The sequence below is a fragment of the Syngnathus floridae genome, chromosome 13 (assembly GCF_059516105.1).
Source record: "Syngnathus floridae isolate MCC-2025c chromosome 13, RoL_Sflo_1.0, whole genome shotgun sequence".
NCBI classification, from domain to species: domain Eukaryota; kingdom Metazoa; phylum Chordata; class Actinopteri; order Syngnathiformes; family Syngnathidae; genus Syngnathus; species Syngnathus floridae.
In genome coordinates, this window is record NC_142425.1 from 5,745,333 (window position 1) to 5,766,491 (window position 21,159).

General features: G+C 37.4%; 2 protein-coding genes across 6 annotated transcripts; one reads left to right on the plus strand and one right to left on the minus strand.

The window, feature by feature from the left end:
• The first annotated feature begins 2,102 nt into the window (after positions 1–2,102).
• Positions 2,103–9,745, plus strand: tbxa2r (thromboxane A2 receptor). 4 transcript variants are annotated; one of them, XR_015862085.1, is made up of 4 exons: positions 2,103–2,415; positions 5,041–5,913; positions 7,174–8,514; positions 8,595–8,737. XR_015862085.1 is itself a non-coding variant. In XM_088394031.1 (4 exons), exons 2-4 carry the CDS (start codon positions 5,095–5,097, stop codon positions 8,673–8,675), a joined length of 942 nt encoding a protein of 313 aa, XP_088250157.1. In that variant the 5' UTR covers positions 2,104–2,415; positions 5,041–5,094; the 3' UTR covers positions 8,676–8,737. The 4 variants fall into 4 exon arrangements, 3 of the variants coding, with proteins under 3 accessions (XP_088250156.1, XP_088250157.1, XP_088250155.1); XM_088394031.1 differs by having other exon boundaries at positions 2,104–2,415; positions 8,473–8,514; XM_088394030.1 differs by having other exon boundaries at positions 7,174–8,616.
• A 202-nt stretch (positions 9,746–9,947) lies between these two features.
• On the minus strand, positions 9,948–17,648 carry gipc3 (GIPC PDZ domain containing family, member 3). Of its 2 annotated transcripts, none has more exons than XM_088394033.1 (6): positions 17,251–17,648; positions 14,677–14,862; positions 14,321–14,501; positions 12,085–12,194; positions 11,725–11,803; positions 9,948–11,121 (listed from the first exon to the last, which is right to left on the minus strand). In XM_088394033.1, the coding sequence occupies exons 1-6, from the start codon at positions 17,581–17,583 to the stop codon at positions 10,970–10,972; spliced, it is 1,041 nt and encodes a 346-aa protein (XP_088250159.1). In that variant the 5' UTR covers positions 17,584–17,648; the 3' UTR covers positions 9,948–10,969. The 2 variants fall into 2 exon arrangements, with proteins under 2 accessions (XP_088250159.1, XP_088250158.1); XM_088394032.1 differs by having other exon boundaries at positions 11,725–11,806; positions 17,251–17,646.
• Positions 17,649–21,159: the final 3,511 nt, after the last annotated feature.

The following is a 21,159-nucleotide window of genomic DNA, read 5'->3' on the forward strand; positions in this document are numbered from 1 at the left end:
AGGTATGACCCTTAATCTGGCTGAGTTCACCCTAAGTTTATTCAGTTGTTTTGCATTTTCTCAGCTTTGGGTGCTCTTTCTTTTATTTCTGCAGAAATTTTCCAGCTCATTAGTGAACAAACAAAACTTCAGGCTTAAGCCTGCTGTTTGTTGATGGATACACGGAAGAATAAAAGGAATGCTAGATGAAAGCGACACTGTATTTTTCACTCAATTTGATCATATCGTTGCTTATAGAGTTTGTTATTTGTTACAGCTGCTACCTTGCATCACTCCCCTTGATAAACAGCCAATGTCTAAACAGAAAATATACATCTGGGTTACAGTTGGAAAATATAATTAAAGTATCTAATTTATTTTTAGGGCGAGGGGCTGAAATAAATTCAATAATAAAGACGACTGACTCGCATCCAAAAGCCACATTTTTGGCCTAATTAGTAGCTTGATAGCTGCCATCGCCCTAAATAGCAAAAATATGACCTGCCCTATAGAATAAACATAAAGTACCATATTTTCCGGACTATAAGGCGCACCTAAAAACCTAAAATTTTCTCAAAAGCCGACAGTGCGCCTTATAGTCCGGAAAATACAGTATTGAAAAAATTACATGAATCCTACACACTTTTAGCAACCATCTGTGAGCATAAATGTAAATGTGTCAGCACCATTTGAAAATTAAAAGTTGACATAATAATTTTTAACTTTTGATTGCATTATTTAAAATGGTCTATCTTTGGGGTTTTATGATACCCCATTGTATGATGCGGATGTACTATGTAAAAAGCTTGGAGAAATGAGAGTAGAAGAAGATAATGCGAGTTTTGTGCGGCAGTTAAAAGCCAGCCTGATTGCACGTAATGCAGTGGAAATCCTTTTAAAGTTGGATGGATTAGAGTTAGACAAAATATATGTCCGGATGTGGTGAGTCGACAGATGCAAACAATGGTTGTGATTGGCTTGCTTGAGACCACCACGTCAATGAGAGTGTGACTTGTGCAAACTAAAATGGAATGCTAATAGGGGCAGCTCTGAGCTGGGGAAAATTGAAGGAATATCCAAATTACTTAGACAAAGAAAAGATAATAAAGTTGAAGTGATATGAGCTGGGGATTGATTGTGTGTTTAAATTACAAAAGCGGCAAAGACAATTATAAGGGTGGTTTCATGGTTCAACCACTAAAATCTAATCGCCAAAATTGAAGAAAACATTAAATTGAGCATGTTTCATACAATCCTGATAATATTGTCTAGATATCCCATTTATACTAAAGTGTAGGGAATAGAGGAGGAAAATAATGATGTATAAAGGCAGAATTGAATTTCATTATTTAAGTCATGTAAAATTAGCTGTTCAATAATACCCACATTTGTGTTTTCAAGTACGTAATTCATGGCTAATTGTGTTCTTGGATTGGTTATTAGAACTTATTTCGTTTGACAAACACTTCAATTAGAGAATCTTATCAAACACTTTGTTTTTCATTTACAACAATGATTTGAAGCCTAAAAAAAAAAAACCATGTCTCGCCTCTTTAACCACTGTGACCATGGTGATGTCATGTTTGCTTTTTCTACATTTGGGTGCAACTGCATCAGCACCACACTTTGGCATTATTATAAAGTGATTGATACTACTATATAGCAGCCTGACTGACACATATCTGCGAAGCCATTTTTTTTTTAGAAAAAACAAATATCGATATTAGATCCTGGACCAAAAATCTGAAAAACTTTCATAGCTGACTTAAATTTGGATTTAGAAGTATTGGTCCAGATCTGCACCACTTAGGTCTGTCTTAAAAAGCTATTAAGCAAAACAAATAAGACCTAAACAATGGAACCATTGGCAGTGTTTTCTTTTATGTTCTTAGCTTAATACAAGTTAGATAATTTCTAAAATGTATACGTGGTTTATTGCATACACAAGCAGCTTTTATGGTTTATATGATACCCTTTTATGGGTGCACAAGTTAGAGGACGACATATCCTTAAAATGAGACAGATGCTTACAAAACCCCCACCCCTCCCCCCAGTGGACCACTTATAAATGTCTTACTTATGGTTTGAAAAAATTTTTGTGAACCTCATTCTTGCCTCAAATAGTTTCTAACTGTTGCCAAAGCCCTTCCCCTTTTTGCAGGGAGCTAAAGGAAGCATGACTCAAGGGAAAGATGATTATCTGAGCTGCTGAGAGCTGGGCAGCAGCAGAAGAAAGGATATGTTGAAGGGTTATTGTTAAGTGTGTTGTGGCACACTTAACTTTTTTTTTTTGTGTGTAACTTTCCTTTGACAGGGTGCATACCTTGAAAATGGTCCCCAGTTTTCTATGGCCGTTGCGTTAGATCCATGACTAATGAGAAGCAGATTGATGGTCTGGATGGAGAGCTCAAAGTCAGCATCTAAGCTTCTCTAATGGTAAGACAAAAACTCATTACCACCTCACTTGATAAACATACAAAATGCACAGCGGTTTCTGTTAGAAGAACAGCGTTCACAATGTTGCCTTTAAATGTCTTACTTTGGCAAGAGTTTTTTTCTGGTTGCTGGAGTTGGGTTTAAGCATATACAAAACAGTTACATAGAGATGCTGTTGTATTTCTTGCAATTAGTACCAGTGGTATTGTGGGCATAATTTTTCTGTGAGCTGTCAAATACTGTAATCTTCAAGAAAACTACTGTACAGTATTTTTAGCAACTTTTTTTTTCTTGCACAGTAGAAACTTTTATCAAGCATTTTACAAATTTGACAGTTTGTGGTTTATAACCACACACGTGCTATTAAAAAAAAGGCTACGGACCACATTAGTTTTCCATTTAAAATGGAATCTCCACAGTCGATAAATACAAAAGTCCAACTTAACTAAAATGTCACTGTCCTGCTTGCTTGGTACAATAATGCAGTACTAAAGCAACATAAATAAAAATGACAAAAGGTACTCACCAAAGTAAGCCTCGTATTTTGATGACAGAGATGTGCGTGCAAGGCATACACAATATCCATTAAATTTTTACTTCAACAACTAAATAACACACTTGCATTTCATTTTTGAAATCGGTTTACTTCTAAATATTTATTGAGCTGCTGTTTTTAATTAACTTTAATGTACAGTACAGTTTTTTTGAATCCTTATTCAAGTAGTTTGTCTTCATCCTATATTTAAGCACATTGTTAAGGTTCAAACAATCCATACTGTTGCATTAACTCACAATAATTGTAAATACTCATTTTTAGAATAAAACCTTGTTTAACGCTACACTTCTTTTTCATTTAAGAGATCCAAATATTTTTTCAAGTGCTATTTTGTGTAAAACGTGTGATAACCACTGTTTTGCGGCATATAATTGTAGCGAGTGTGAGCAGAGGCAAAATCGATCGATAGTGGCCCACTGATATTCTTTTAATGACTTTATAAACAGAGACACGGGCGGACTACAGCCGTATAATTAGCGTAATCTTTGCATTTTGCATGCAACACACACACACACTTAAGTTTCTGTGGTTTCCCATTTTCTTTCACTGAGAAACAATTTGCATGTCTCCTTTAAGCTAAACTGAATATGATAGACTGACATATTGATTCCGAAGCTAATGGGCACTTTTGTCTAATGGTAGACTTAAAAGTTTTTCAGTTCAAGCACCATCGGCCTCGTGTTAGAATTGTCCAAGGGAGTGAAGTTACTTCCCTGTATAGACCACAAATTTGGGTCTGTCAGTTACAAAACAACTAATAGTTTTAGTTACCTAACTATGTTAGGTAATTTTAAAAAAGATGCTGTTTTCATTCATCTCGAGTGGATGTTATTGTAGAAAAAATAAAGTTACCAAAGTGTTTCATGAATTGATTTACAAATGAGAAGTGGATTAATATACATTGCACAGAAAAGCTAAGGATGACTTTTTGATGTACCAATGAGGGGCTGTCTTTATCGATGTTTATTTGTATGTTCTGCCCATGCTCAACAGCTACAGGGCAATAAGTCAAACAGGTGGGAACCCGGATGCGAGCTGTCCATGATAATGTTTCCCGTTCTGCTGAGGCAGCAGATTTTGTAAATGTCCTTCTGGGAAAGGAGGGAACATCGAATGACCTTCTGAGAGCAGCGTTGGAAAGTCAGCAGCTTTCCTTCCATGTTTTTGCCTCCTGAGCACCCTCAGATGGAGCAGGCAATGTCATACCTTCTACCTTTTTAGTATCTGTGGATTATCTGGCGTATCTATTTGAAGTCCAAAATGATTTAATTCAACCGTACTGAACACGACAAAGTAAATATCAGGATATTTTCCATGCCAGCTTAATATTTTGTCATTTCGGAGTAAGATTGATGATTTCAACTATGAAACTCTCATTGTGTTGTCATTGACTGCACTGTGATAGTTATGGACTATAAAGTATGGTACATTTGTTTTATTTCTGGTTAAAATGTGATCCACAACAAACACCACTTATTTTAATTCCCTTACATGAAGTCATCTCACTTTTCCAAATGAGTCCAAGCATCCTGAAAAAAACGGGGTTACTTTGTTTACGATGTCTGAAATGTCGGAAATGATTACTGGGGGGAATTTTCGTCTGACTGTGTTTCCTTTTACTGGCTGAATCAATCTCATAAATGTTTCCTGGACGTTTATCAGTTAGGGTCGCTCTTCAATGTTCTATGCATCTTTTCTTAGTTTGTTGTCCATTAAAATGATCAAAAACATGATTTTATAGCCATGGATATTTCTTAGTTAATGATTGCACATTTACCAGTATTCACTTGCATTTAAGACAGGTAATCAGACTTGACAACTGGGAGTAAATGTTATCAGTATTCATTCATGCTTAAATTATTTATTGCAATAATTTAGATTCTGAAATCTTACTTGTATTCCTGACTGTATGCAGATTAATGTATGTAAAATACAATAGAAAAAACTAATACACATGGTGGGCCAACTACCACATTTAAAAAATGTTATGTTTAATATGTTAAGTGGATCGTATGTGTGTTGTGTGTGTTTACACAAAATAAATGATGGATTTTGTATTTCTTTTCAAGGTGGAAGAGCCGTATTCTTCGTAGTGATATTGTTCTCCACAATCTAAAGTGGACATGCCATCTCATCTGGACACCATGAACACATCAATGGAAGCACCCTCCAACGACACCCCAATCTGCTACTCCATTAACAATCCTCCATTTAAGATTGTCCCCACCATCGCCTCAGCTTACTTCTCTTCCATCTTCAGTGTGTTGGGTATCACCTCCAATCTCGTCGCCTTTGTGGTTCTCGTCAAATCGTTCCAACGGACTCACAGCAGCTCACGTTCTTCTTTTCTCATTTTCCTGGGTGGCCTGGTGGTCACTGACTTCATGGGTCTGGTGGTTACAGGCAGCATTGTGGTCTCCTTTCATGTGACACACTTCAACTGGCGTAATTTAGATCCACACTGCCATTTCTGTAACTTCATGGGCATGTCAATGGTCTTCTATGGACTGTGCCCACTGCTCCTTGGTGCTGCTATGGCTTTGGAGCGCTTCATTGGCATCACCCGTCCATTTGCACGTACCACCACCATGCCCAAGAAGCGAACAGTCTTCATTTTGCTGCTGGTGTGGTTCATTGCCAGCTGTATAGCATCACTGCCTCTGACTGGAGTCGGGAGCTACCACATGCAGATACCTGGCTCTTGGTGTTTTTTCAACATTAGTTCAGAGGGCAGTGACCTGACCTTTTCTGTGCTCTTCTCCATGGTTGGGTTGACATGCATTGCGATGTCCTTTGTGTTGAACACCGTGAGTGTTGTAACGCTCATCAAGGTGTGCTGCGGACAAGATAAGATGCAACGTCCCCGAGACCAGGAAGTGGAAATGATGGTGCAGCTTATCCTGATCATGGCCATCGCTTCCATCTGCTGGTGCCCGATACTGGTAAATCTGTTTGTCCGAATGGTAATCTAAAATATAATACTGCAATGATTTAATTTGAGTCATATTTTCTGTACTAATCATGAGAATTTGTCCCAGACACAAAAGGTATACATAGTTGTAATTTTAGTCAAGCCAGTTTCCCAATTTAGCACAGTGAACGATTCATCGTTGCCAATATAAATCAGTGAACGCTTTGTCATTGCCTTTATAAGGACACGAGACTGCAACGAAAATAAATAAGAAAACATTCACGGTACATTTCAAGAAGGGTTTCCGCATCATGTCTTTAGTACACAAAAATTAACTGACTCCACGTAGTAACCACCATATGGCATCACTCTAACATCTGAAAGGCATCTAAAGCATCCAGCACCCTATTCTGGCATTTTAATCTTTTTTTTCTTTTTCTTTTATCAGCACTACCATAATGGGGCATCATGCCATCCTAGGAGATTTTACTGTGCTTCCTTTCTACATGCTTCATTGCTCATCAGCAATGCAACGTCCTCATGAGCTGAACTAAAAGCCTGCCGATAACCTGAGGGACTTTAACTCTCTACAGTAGTTGATATTTGCTGTACAGCACAGGCAAAGTCAGCATCCTCAAAAAGAAAACTACTCTTACATGTATGTCATGTCGGTCTCCATGGAGATATTAGAAATCAGCACATTGTTCTAGCTAAAAGCAAGCTAAAAGCAAATAAAAAGACTTGCCAGCGCTCCATAGAAGGTGGTGTTAGATGATACGGTCAGTGCTCCATCACTGTCTGTTTTTGACCTTTGGCAACTGCAGCGGAACCTCAAAATAGACCAAGACAATAAACTTCAACGTAGAAAAGTGATCTACACATCTGTCCTGGCTGCTGAGTACCATTGTTTTTCACTTGGTTAACATGAAAACATCATCATAGCAACTAGCTGATGCTGATGAAAGAAGTAACAAACATTTGTCTTGCATTTTTAGATGATGTGATAAATTTTGCAAACGTGCAAAATGTCTTCATAATCTCTTTTACTTCTCTAAATACAGGCGTCACTCAAAATCAGAGTTAATGTTTGCATACAATTCATGTTTAGATTTAAATCACCGTTCAGAATATTCATGTTAAAACATTGCAACAAGAGTTGACCACGTCTTTATATAAAGATTTAGATTATAATATTCAGCAAACAATATGGGTGTGACGTGTATAGGCCCATTAAATACAATATTTGGTTTGCGGCCCTGGTCTAACTTTGATTGTGTGATACCTTGCGCAGATTTATATTCTGGTGAATTCTTCGACTGGGGAAGCCGTAAAAGGTGAAAGTATTTTGTTGTACATACGGTTGGCCACCTGCAATCAGATTTTTGACCCCTGGATATACATCATGTGTCACCTTTCCCGAATAAGGCGAGTGAAATGAGAATGTTAGATGTCTCGCACAGTTTCATCATAATCATCAGTCACCCCACTTAACATCGGTCTGGAATTCTACCAAGCCAAACAAACCATGAGGTCATTCATTTATTCAATGGCCGTTCTCCTCTAACCCACCAAATCACTGGGTTAGCCATTGTCTCATCTTTTTGTGATGCTGCTGCTGTTTGTTTATACTTGCTTTTTATGTCCTGTCATTTGTTAAAGGCATGTTACACAGTGCTGTCTTATATCATGCGGAAAATATGTAAACTGTAACATCCCACTTTTCAGCGTTTCAAATAATCTATGAGAACAATATTGCATGACTGTTTTGTATGTGTGCTGCAGTGTATTGTCAAACTAGCCTTATTGTCACTTGGCATGGATATATGGCTGCTGTTCCAAAGAGTGACTGCTTGTCGTATTCATGGTAAAGTGCAGACATGCAAACTGTTGCTCCCTGTGGCATGTCTGCCCTACCAAAGATGTATTTTCATATTACCGTATTTTCCGGACTATAAGGCGCGCCGGACTATAAGGCGCACCATTAATGCATCATGTCAGATTTTTAATCCAAATCAAATCATTTTGCATTTTATCTTTTTTATTTCAACTTCAGATGCAACAAATTACTTTATAATCACAAAATAATGATCCATAGTCTTTTTGATTCATGATTCATAGTCTTCAGCAGGCCACTTATAATTGATTTCATGACACAATGCTTCGGGCCAGTTTAAATTTAGGAATTTGGTCCATAAATAAGGCCCACCGGACTATAAAGCGCACTGTCGGCTTTAGAAAAGAGAAAATTTTCGGGTTTTAGGTGCGTCTTATAGTCCAGAAAATATGGTAATCCATCTATCCATTTTCTGAACTGCTTCATGTCATCAATAATGCCAGTTGACTGTGCAATTCAACAATAACAAAAAGCCGCTGTGGAAAAGTTAATCCAACATAATTGTCAGGCCAGGTTAATTTATTGCCAATCCAATTAATTCATCAATTTTACTCTAAACTCATTTCTCATCATACTTTGTCCTTGTTCATTTTGTATCATTAATACAAGTATGACTTCCCCGTTCGAATTATCACCACACCTATGGTACTTAATTTATTAATGTTGATTTGTTTTGTTTCTTTCCTCCTCCATCAGGTCTTTATTGCACAAACTGTGCTGAGTGGACGTCCTCTCCAGGTCATATATCTTCTGCTGTGGCTGCGCTTTGCATCTTGGAACCAGATCTTAGACCCATGGGTGTATATCCTGTTTCGCAGGGCGGTATTACAGAGAGTCTACCCCCGCATGGACTGGTCCCGATGGTCCACCTTAAACCAATCATTCAGGAGCACCATTAACAGATTAACACATTCTTCTTCACTTGGACGGCCTCTCAGCTCAGATGAAATGGGACAGAATGAAAAATTAAATGACACACCCCTTACACTAGAAAGCCACTACTTGGATGGTTGATCTGTGGTTCAGCGAACAGAAGAAGCTTGGTTATAGTAATGATCTGCTTTGCAGTCAGTGCTGACTTGCTGTCTTGAGTGACACCCTGTGGAAGATCCCGTCTTGACTCTTACCCCAACACATACACCATAATGAAAAACATGCTGGAGTGGACCATAAATTGAATTGTAATCAATAAGAAGACAGCAACAGCAACGAATCATTACAATTATGGGACTGTTGTACTTTATCAAAATAACATGTACTTTGTCTCGCATTGTGTTTGCTTTGTTTGATAGACAAATAATTTCAAAACGCAAAATCTCCTAACTCTGTCGTGCAATTTACATTTCCCATCATTCCACAGGACTCCCCCAACTGTTCTGCATATGATGACTCCACAGCACACATATCCAGTAATCACATTCCAATCAATAATAATAATGATAAAGCATGTATGCATTTTTAAGTGGAAAAATAATGGGGTTCCATAAGGAACAACAAAGATCACTGGCAATACAATATAAATACAATATACTGCAAGACATTACAATTTATGACATAGATCTTATTTTTCCCATCACATTATTTGCAACTAGAACAGAACAGAACAGAACAGAAAAAAATGAAGAAAAATAAAAACAAACAGTCAACACTAAGGAAATTACTCTACAACATCATAGCATAAAGATAGATGCCCCTGATGCCAAATCGTCACTCAATCTCTTGATTAAAAAGTTTATGCAATAATCTACTGTGATTATTTTAAACACAGGCATACTTGAGAGATAAATGCGCATATTCACATTTTCATACGTAGGAATGATCAAGTTTCTATTTTCAGATGCATGTAAGCTATGCACGATTGTCTGTCATATATGCATTAGTTGGAAAAAAATGTAAAAGTTGTGCTACTAAAGAAACCACTGAAATTTGTATTTAAATGAATGATACAAATAAATGTTTGTGGAAAATATTTGTAGCTTTATTAATTATGGTATACTTATGTTATCAATTCATGTTTGCATGAACCCTTAGATAGCAATTAACATTGATAATATCACGTGGTATCTGTCCCAAAATGGTTTTGGAAGACATTAATACAATATTTGTCGAATATTTTCCCAAGAGCCGCTGAGTAAAACATCTAAGGATGTCCAAAATATTGCAGTCTTGAGTGTTCTACTGAGAATTGTGATATTCTGCTTTTTATTCTGCTCTCCAAGACGTTTGACCTTGAGGTTTGAATGTTTTGAAAAATTGTGAGTGGAACTGCTGCCTTATAAAGACTATGAAAATTAAAAGAAAAAAAAACATCCACTCATTCAGTACTTCTCACAAACTAGAACAAAATTATATTGCGTTTTATTCTTCATTTAATATATGAAATGTACCATACATCTTGTTTATCTTTGCAAAATCAGACAACCAATAATAGTAGTCTCCTTTGAAAGTATAGTAGTGGTGGAATATTTACTCCATAAAAGGGAAATATTTTTGTTACATGCTTGTGTCTCTTTGAGAGAAAAACAATACACAATGCACATTTGAGTCAGTGTTACAAAAAGAAACCCATTTAATTCCTTGCATGACGATGATTCTTAAGAAGCCTTGAACTGAAAATTCCTCATAGACTCACAGGAAGATATCTGACTTCCTGATTTTGATCCAAGGCTGATTGTTTTTCCTGCTGCAGTTATTCCCTGACAGATGCTTTGAAGTCATTATCTCCACAGACTAAAAGGATTTTTTTTTAAACAAATACCCTGTAAATTACTTTGAAAAATAGCTGTCTGTCCAGAATACAGATAATATATTTTTTTAAATAAGCACAATATGAACAATCAATATTGTTGTAAACACGGATATTTATTTTTTCTATTATTATTGACTTTCAGTGTACTGTAAATGCAATGCATTTTCTGTGCATTATTTATTTGACTTGAAAATGTACGTGGTGGTTAAGTTCTCAGTCTGATGTGAACATTAATATGCCTAGAGACCGAAACAGAAAGCATACATTAATTTTCAGTCCCTGTCATGGTTCGAGAAGAAAGTTATTCTTGCATAAATGTTAAATGTATGCAAGCATTAAACATTTATGAATGAATTAAACATTCATGTAAGAAATGAGAAGGCTACAATGCCTTCTTATAATTGGATGTGCCAGGAAACATAGCTCTCCGGTCTCCACACAAATCTAGTTTCTCTCATTCTTCACGTCACCAATTACTCCCCAGACGTCAAACAAAAACACGTCAGGAAACGCGAAATCTCCCAGGACTGAGTCCAGAGCTTCTGCAAAGTCATCAGGGTTCTTCTTGTCTTTGCCTGCTTCCACGATGGTAGTTGCTGCACAGATAAAGGGATACACACATTTACATTTTCTCGGATTCATGTCAGTAAAAGACTGAATGATATTTGATGAGTTACATTACTTTTTAGATCAGTTTGTTCAACCATTCTGGTTTAGCTAAATAGATGTGTCGATGGTGAATGGTTGTATTTATGTCTTATATATTATTTGGAATATTCTTCACATTTACATTTTTATTTTAATCTTACCAGAATGATGAAGAATAGAGTAAGGAACAGATCAGTCAAGTATAAAATGTTCCTTACGTTAATATATTCTACACAACCCCACTAATGGTATGGTATTCTGATTCTTGTTGTGTTTGTGGAATATGAAATGAGCGACAAAATTCTTAAAGTTCTGCATCTCCGGGGGCGGCCATTTTGCCACTTACTGGAGATTGAAAATGACATCATAGAAATGGACTCGGTGGGGTTTGTGCAGAAGACTGGAGCATGCGGTAATCATAGTAGTCAGCTGCACGTGTGAAATGGCCGATTGGATACCTCCTTGCATCCCCGCTTGTGTGTCTCTGTGTGACCTTTGGCCCAAATATAGCAACTATTCATATATACTTTACGCCAGTAAGGTATTCTTACCAAGCTCTAAATCTCGAATGCCCATGTAGCTTTCCAGCAGGTCATCCACTTTCATGGTGGCCCGTTCTTCAAACTCATTCTGCTGAGGAAAATTCACAACTCAAGTTATGCATTTAGCTTTTTAAACTACAATGTATCCAATGAAATTGGCCTTTAGGGTAAAAGTGATGGCAAAAAGCTATTTTGGAGAGCAGTACATTTTCTGGGTGATTGCTTCATGTTCTTTTTATGGCAAATTTGTTGCTTTTACGGGGAATAAATTTGTTTCCATAGTTACCTGGAACCTTCCAGGTGTGGGGTAAAGTCTCCAGGAAATGTGTATGTGTCGCTGATAGTTCAACCACTATCCTCCAAACTTACCACTTCCTGGACGGTCGCGGAACCTTTGGAACGAAGGCGCAGAGTTTCCCTTCCATTGGCCATTTTGCCCTCAGTTGACTTTGGTGCTTTGGTTCTCATTCCAATCATGTCTAAACACACACACACACACATCCACACACATGACATGTAATATAATCAGAGATTACCCCTTTTTTTTGTGTGTGTGTATTATAAGATGCCTTTACCCTTTGTCCCTACTGTATATTTTTATTTAAGAAAACCTTTTCTCGTTAAAAAGCTGAAATATCTTCCTTGCAAGATGAGTATGCATCATTTCCAACGATTTATATTGTTATATTATATTGTATTCTCTCACCATTAACATATTTGACATATTCAACTGTAAAAGCATAATTTATCTAACAAGTTTTGCCAATATATACAGTTGATAATCAAGAAGCTTCCCACGAGAGTAGAAATTTAGATCTGGACTGGATCATTTGGAAAAATGATTTCATCCATCTAGCTAGTTGGAATTGTTTGTCCGTGTTTCCCAGTAAACTACGTCAATTAATGTAGAGTTGGATGTGTCACTCTCTGCCAGAAGGGCAATTATTTAGAGATGATGATGAGGGGGGGTGGTTACATTATTGACCTGCCTACATATTTTCCTGTCTGGCGACCGTGAAATCTGCATGCACTTTACAAATACAGTAAATGGCTCTGTTCCCACTCGCTTCCACTGCTCCTCGGGCATGTGTGTGTCAGTGGGAATATTTCCCACTCATTCAACAAGTACGTTATCCGGTAAGGGTTCACTTATGTTGGAAAAGCCTGATTCGCAATATCTAAAATATAGTTCATCTTGAAGCTTTGGTTGATACAAGGTCTCTTGAGTTCGTCTATTCCAACATCATTGACACATGTGGACAAACATTTTAGTCCCTATGTTAATGAAAAAATAGATAAAAAATAAAAATTGATTGAAACATAATTTCATTATAAAGTGCAATTCAAATTTTTTTGTCTGTGACCTGGGGATAAGGTCAAGAAAAGACAAACTCCCGAGTTTGTTTGTGATGTAACCTTGACCAAAGTGGCCCTTGTTACATTGTACTGTTTGGTGGAAGTCACCTCATTGACACCTCATTTTGTTTTCGATCGAATACAAAAGGTCTACCACGGAAAGGCTCCAGCCTTGTCCGTTTTATTCACTCACAACGACAAACCGGTACTCCTTAATTTCCTTTCCAATGTGTTGTGATTAAGTGTGATGAATAAGGCTTTTGGGAAAACATTTATGGGAGAGAGAAAGGGAGACAGACGCCTACATGGCGAAGAGTTTTGTAAATAAACCAAAGGTTAATTTGATGTTGTTTTGATTATGCAGGATTACGTTGCCAAGGAAAGTATCATCAAAGTGTGTACGTATGTTCTTCCCATTGGTGTATAAATGTGTGTGTGAATGGGTGAATGTGATGCATTGTAAAGTGTGGGTGTAGATAAAAGTGCTATATAAGTTCATTCCATTTACCATTTTTTGGGATACGATGTTATGTAGAGGTGTACTTATTGCAATTTTATACTATGTATAGTCACTCGGGAGAGTTGGGGGTGGTATGAAATGTTTTCTTCCCGAGGGGGGGGGTAACAGTAAAAGATTGAGAAGCACTGACGTAACCAATGTTCATTTACAGTAAATCAAGTCACATTTTTGTCCATTGGCCACTTGGGTCCATGTTCAATCACCAGACCAAAGATACAATTGCACCCTTAGTTTCATTATACAGAACCAGTTGGAATGGTGAGGTTAATCTTCAAAGTAATGCTGGGAAATGGCCACACTTCCTGTTTTGCGCCCTTTCTGATGATAGATACTGCCTGCCTTGTTTTGTTTTTTGGAGAGTTAGATTGATTAAAAGACCTACGTAACTTCCTGCAGGCTTATACGCTCTCATCATCCTAATAAGGCTCTTTTCACACGCATGGTGACTCTTTATCCATTATCTTTTTTTACATAATTTGCTGAACATAAAGTTATCATTGACGTAACGAAACATCTATTCGTCAAAGTATATCAGCTCTTACGCAATGCATTTTGCAGTCACAAGGCAGGATGGTGGATTTGACTTGAGCAACAAATGTAAAAATTCATTCTCACACTATCAAACCATGAGCATACAGTAGAAATTACTGTAGGATACTTAAAATGAAAAAAATATTCTCAAATTTACTCTGATGTTAATTATTCTTTAAAGAGCAAGTGTTATCTCACCAAAGGCCCTCTTGGGTCCAACCAGGCGTAAAGTAAAGGGAATGCCTCTTGGTTGCTCTTTGAGCATCTTGGCCACTTCGTAATGTCGACACCCCACAATGCTCTGGTCGTTGATGGCCTCAATGTGGTCACCAACACACACCGTCTTGAGTTGATCTATAGTGCTGCCTTCTTTTATTCTCTAAAGGGAGAAAGAATACACTTTTAACTCGTTTAGGTGTCCTTGTAGTCTAATTAGAAGAAACTGAAAACATAAAGGTGTCAATTTAAAGAAGATAGTTGGTTTGATATATCCAAAAAATTCTCTCATTGTGGTGAAAGAAAAATATTCATTACAGCACAATGTCCTTATTCACCTTGATGAATGCATAGCCAGCACCATTGTCTGTAATGGTGAGCCCCAATGCATCCTCTGTCTTGGTCACCTCCACCTCCTTAGTCTCTCCTCTGACATGAGCGAATATGAAATCCTCCAGTCCAATCTGCCCCCCGAGTAACTTCTGCATGTCCACTTTATAGGAGTTGAGGGTGCAGAACAGGATCTAAAATACGGGAAAGATGGGTGCATCTCAATAAATGATCAAAAAGCTAAACAAAATTTAGCATAAATACAATAACATGGAGGATTGAGCAGCAATTTTAACGCCCGCTACCCTAAAGCAAATTTCCATTCATTAATATTTAATTGTAAAAATTAAATTTATCATATTTTAATGATGTGCAAATGATGTACACATTATAAGTAGTTTGTAGGAAAATTGAAAGGATTTTTTTTCTGTGTACTTTATTGCTGAAAAATGATCGGTTGTACTGCAATTTAGCTCCAGTAAACTGTCATGTAACAGAAACTCCCCAACTGTGCTTTATGGATTTTGAACAGCAGGGGGAAACAATTTACAAGAGAAGACATGCAGGGTGGATTACATACAGTACTGTATTATGTTTAGTCTTTTATGGATTGCTTCATTCATATTTTTCCTATTGAATGTGCTTAACATTTGATTTGTAACTGCTGGTTTTAAATTATCCCTAGATATGTATTACTCTCAATGTTTCTTCAAATGTATGTGCAACCTTGTTTTTGTTTAAAACAGTTCAATTTTGTCATGTCTGAGAAGAAAGCAAAATTCAAACTGTGCCATACAAAAATATCAATAAAAACCGAATTGATTTGGGGAAACTAACTTTTTTTTTCATAGGCTGCAAGAAAAATAGAAGATAACCTCCGTCACTTATTATCTAACCTGGCACTTAGCTATTGCTCACATGCGATACTAAAGCCTGACTACAGTTCAAGGTCTTTTTTGTGATGTCGCTGCACTGTTAAGTTAGCAGCCGCACTTCAGTTCACATAAGAGCAAGGTTGTGCTCCTTGTTATCTTGAATATCCTTATTACATGTCTGACTGCTGTTAGAGGTTTTAGATGTTTGTTGAAGGATTTTATCTGTGCATTACTAAAGTTTATTAGTTTGTGAAATTTCCCTGAAAGTCATTTGGAAGCCAAGGCCCTCATGGCAGGCTGAGTTAAAAGTTCAATTTGTACATTAGTTCAACAAAATTATTTATACTACTTGATAAAATGTTAATTGATGAACTAACAATGTATTCTCAACTCATAAGAATATGAAAGTCCATGTTTTATTCGTAAGGAATTCGTAGTATTAACATCCAACATTGGATTATTTGCATCTTGCGTGACTTTAGCCAGTCACGTCAGCATAATGGTGGCTAGTGTCTTGTTGATAAGAATGTGAAGGATGGCTTTTGTGGAATATACTTGGTCTAATCTTCACTTCCGTGCGTCCTTCAAGGAGAAATGCAGATAGCAAAAGCCTTCATATCGACCTTAATATCACCACAGATTGGCACTGCAGGTGTTTTACTGCTCACTTGCTCAGTGAATTGTACAGTCTTTTTTTTTTTGAGCGAATATACTGATTAGCATAGAGATACAGTTATTGTACAGCTACATATTTGCAACTTGAAAGTTTTCAAAATCAAGTAGGCTACACGTGCGAAGGAACTGATATGCAAACTGACACTTGGATTCTGCGTCATCTTTTTCTTACTGCTGTAGATCAGAGGTGTCAAACTCAAGGCCTGGGGGCCAGATACAGCCACATCATTTTATGTGGCCCCCAAAGACAAAAACTACAAATTGTCTTCACTTTTAAAGAAATAGATATTGCTTGGAAATTGTGTTAACATTCATGTTTTAATTTTTTTTGAACAGTTTTAGTCTCCAGTTTCAAACCTAGTTATTTATCAGTTGTGTAGCCTCTACTGTATATAATAAAAGGCGTTGACGGTCATAATGGCCCTCCGAAGAAAATTATGACTACGATGCAGCCCGTGACAAAAATGGGTTCTACACCTCTGCTGTTGATAAATAACCCCATGAATGTTAGAAGACATTACTACTAATAAATAAACATAAATAAACATGACTATATTTTATATTCATAATTGAAACCATGAATTTGCCGCAAAGTATGATCCTAAACACGCTAATAGAATTGCCAATGCTTAAAAAAAAACCACATCAAATATTGCTTTACCCTCAAATATACATCTTATAGCTGAGCAAGCAGATGCACAGTGTACTTGATGTAAACCTAAGCAATTTTGGAGATGAGTGCAGTCCAGTATAAAACAATAAACATTTGACTTTATTGATGATGTCGATGCTGTTGCGGTGGCCTGATGGGAAATGCGACTGATTTGTGCATAGACTTCAGTATTTATACTGATGTGAAACCACTTGATCCATACAGTGACAAATAACAATAGCAGTTACTGTTATATTGTGCTGTCATGACCCGTGTAAAGATGAGGTGTCACTTTAATAGTGTTTCATGAGAACCAAAATAAAAGAACACCAAAAAGGCTTGATCAACTTGAATGAAATAGCACAAAACCGGTTTTGTACCTCCGAGGGAGAGATGTTGAAAACTTCAGCAATCTTGGCATACAGCTCCTTGACATTGGTGAATCCATGGATTCGACCTGTGGGGCTTCCATGAGCAAGCTGCGTGTGGAAAATAAGCCTCGGCCGTGGGTATTCCGGCGGCCCCGTTGGTGGCGGTGAAGGAGGAGGAAGTGGAGGCGCTGTGGGCTCCATACGCCCCTGATTGTGGCTTTGGGCCTTGTGTCCTTCCATGGCCTCTGCCTCAGTTGCCTTGGACTCCTGTGGGCTCATAGCCTCCCTATTCTGCATCTGTTCACGTGCCTTCCTTCTCTGGTGGTGCAACTGCCCTAGCATAAAGAGACAAACACTGACCACCCCCTAGCTAGCTGGCCAACCATCCAACCACCATCAGCTTCGGGGAGAACTGACTGATGAATTAGTCATGAAAAAAAGCACGGTAACATTAGCTTCCATGTAGAAACCAAATACCCTTCGAGTGGATGACTGCATGCGTTATACCTGAGCCGTCGGTAGCTTAAACTCGGGAAATAGAATCAAGTTGGATTGTAAAACTTACAAAATAGCACACAAATCCAGCATCAGCCTGCCTTTGAGGACTGCAACTTCTATTGATTTTTTTTTGTGTACGAAAAAGCCCAACTGCGGAGTAAGATGATTGTCAAGCTTAAAAAAAAAAAAAAACATCCCAGAAGAAGAGGTAAACTGATCGGGGAGTCTTGTCTAGCCTCACTGACTGACATGCTGGGGTGAATTCTTGGTGATGTAATGACCTTTTGGCTTGTGGAGACAGACCCTTCAATAGATATTTCATTCATATTGGCAATGCATATAACAAGAAAAACAATGTACATAATAGTTAAACAGTGCACCACTACACACTGCAAGCACAATAGTCATACTAATACATTCTGAAATTTGGTTTCTATCCACACCTGTCAGTAGAATTCAGAATCTTCCTGCTTGTGCAGCTATCAAAGTTCAACAAAATCGAGATAAACCAGCTGACCCGGTAGTTAGACGTGGTCTGATCGAGCGTAACTTTAGACCTGTCTGTCACCAAATTGTCATTTGGATGCGTCACCTAGAACACCTGTTGGCTACGGACGAACGCCCAGCTTGGCACAGACCTAATTAGAAAACGCCCTGCGCTTGCACCTAAAGGAAAAGCCACAATTGACACGCTATCGCATCTGCGTCGTCAATGACAATAAAACCCATTATTATTCACTCGAGTGATTATTTTCATTGTAAGAGCAGAATTGTCGATCCCTGTAAGGAATCTCTTTAGATTAGATTACTAACTAATTTGGAGTAATGTACAGAAACTGGTTTTATAATTGCATTTCAGTAATTGCAGTAGTAATAAAAACAGTGGTGTATGAAAAAAGACACCTGATTAAAAACTCAGCAAAGTCCATATTTAAGCATGCTAATTGCTCATAGAAAAAAACTATCTACAAATTTGCTTGCCTGCATTATTTTGGCAACACCTAACAGACTTGAATGGTCTCTCAGGAATGAAACAGTGATGCCACATTTTTCTTTCATTGTCTAACCAGTTGGAAATGACTTGTTGCAAAGTATAAAATGTGTATTCCCTTTGTTATATAAGCAGGTTGTCCTGGCAATGAAGTCAGTAAACAACATGCATTCTTTTAGTTAATTGATCAGTTTGTGTTATATAATTTAAACTGATGCTTACTACAGTGACACAATGTATTAGCATGATATTTGATTGAATATTTCTCATCACTGACAGTCATGTGCTCAGTGATGCAAACACCGCGGAAAGGACAGAACTCCATCAATGCTGATTTTCAACAGTAAAATTAATGTGGTCACCCTACCACTCAGGTCAAGGTCGATTTCCAAGAAATGTTGGGGGGGGGGGAAGAAAAAATTATGAAATGAAATGATTGTTAAAAACACGCCAAATAATTGCGCAGATCACATTTTAAACTACCAGCTGAGATTGTGTCATTGGAGCGTGATTGCAACGTGGATGCCATTAGTCAAAGAGCGCTTTAAATTGATTGCATAGTGGTCTTACCACGAGAATGTCACAGGAAAGCAACAACGCTCAATTATGTTGGAAATTGCAAGAAATACACATCCACAAAGTCTGATTAGTATGAAATGTCAGTTTATTTGCACTGAGAAGCGAATGGTGGATGGCTATTATTTCAGAACAGCATACAGACTCTCATGACTACCCAAAACAGCCATTTTTGGAATCTCTTCCTTTTTTAAATTGACATTCTCTGCCTGTGACCTCCCAGTGAATGCTGATGACAGCTAGACTTATTTTCCCCCTTATTTTGTAAGTTGATGCTGCTTATGATTACTTCTTCCACCATTGTTATGGCTTTCTATTCTGCTTATTAATCCGTATGGCACACCAGCTGTAGGCTTCAGTCCTGTACAAAATGTGCAGTATGTGCGTCATGGCCTGGTTTTTTGTTTTTTGTTTTTTTTACCAGGCTAAAGTGATGCCATGATTCCCAAGGTCAGCATGGTTATGCATGTTTAACACCCGATAGCAAGGGGGGAGGTCCTCAAACCTCCCAACAGATAAGACAGTCATGGAAGTAAAGCAATTGACATGTTTGTTCATGCAGACATAATTGATAACGTGAGTATCTCTCGTGTCGCAGAAAACATAGATTTTTCGTCGGCAACTTAGATAATGAAGTGGTTGTTTTTCCAACTATATAACTGGCCATACAGGAAACAATCTGTCATCCGTTTTATTTGTGGTTACATCATTAAAAGCCAGATTTAAGTGCAACTAAAGAGTGATGTGGACAATTCATAATCACATTGTTCCATCACCACAGATGTCTGAAAATAGACATCCAGACAGATGGGTTCTGAATATCCGAGAAAAAAAGGGAAGAAAAAAAAACAACTAGAAAGGCATACCTCTGCCAAATCCAAATTACATTATAACAATCCCCAAATGTACACCTACTCCACGTGCTTGATTTTGGTCACGAAAAACCTTTAAATGATTTACTGTTAATCTATCCTATTTCAACCAAAGACTGTTAAATCTTAACTGTTTAGAAATAATTATCATGTTCATTCTAGTGAGCTACGACGTATTTAATAATAACCTTAGTTCACTACCACCTAAGTGTTTGTTAGCAAATATTGTAACTTGTCCAAAAGGCGCTTGAATATATTAGGGGTATTTATCTTCAGCAAATGTATTCCGGTTATTGGATTCTTCCTTGGCTCATAACATTCGCAACTTATATTCTTCAATAACAATGAAATAGTAAAAATTCAAAATGTGTCTTTGTTTTTGCATTTAAAACCGTTTACACGTTTCTTTCATTGAGCTTGAACGCAAGTGTAAGCTGTTTTCTTTTTCTTTTTAAATGTTGACTCTCTCCACTATAATAATTCCAGTTTTGTGACTCAGTGTAAATATTTGCAAAACATCTCATGTGGCACATTTCCCGATATTTGCATGGCCATTTTCCCTGAACTTTTTTCTTTAGCACAAACAATATGCTGCCCAGAATCCTTCCTCACAGTGTTGTTTGGAAACTTTCTTTGATATTTGCAGTGTATTAGTATTTTATTTGATGTCTACTTTGATGTATAACGTTCTCATCAAACGTATTGTGATATTTGCATGATCATGCCTGCATTAACTATAAAGCTATACAGTGCAAAACCTTGCGTCACAAACAACAATTAATTTACTTTTATGCGACACTGTCTCTTCTGTTCCTGACCTGCATAGCTGCCCCACTGCGTGTCCTCCACCCTAAGTAAACTACTTCAAGGTCTACATTACCAAGGTCTGCAGTGAAGTAAAACATCCTAACGAAAGTTGCGTTGTAAGGAAAATGAAGCAGGTTAGTATTTTTGTCAAAATGTTACATATTGAAACACTGA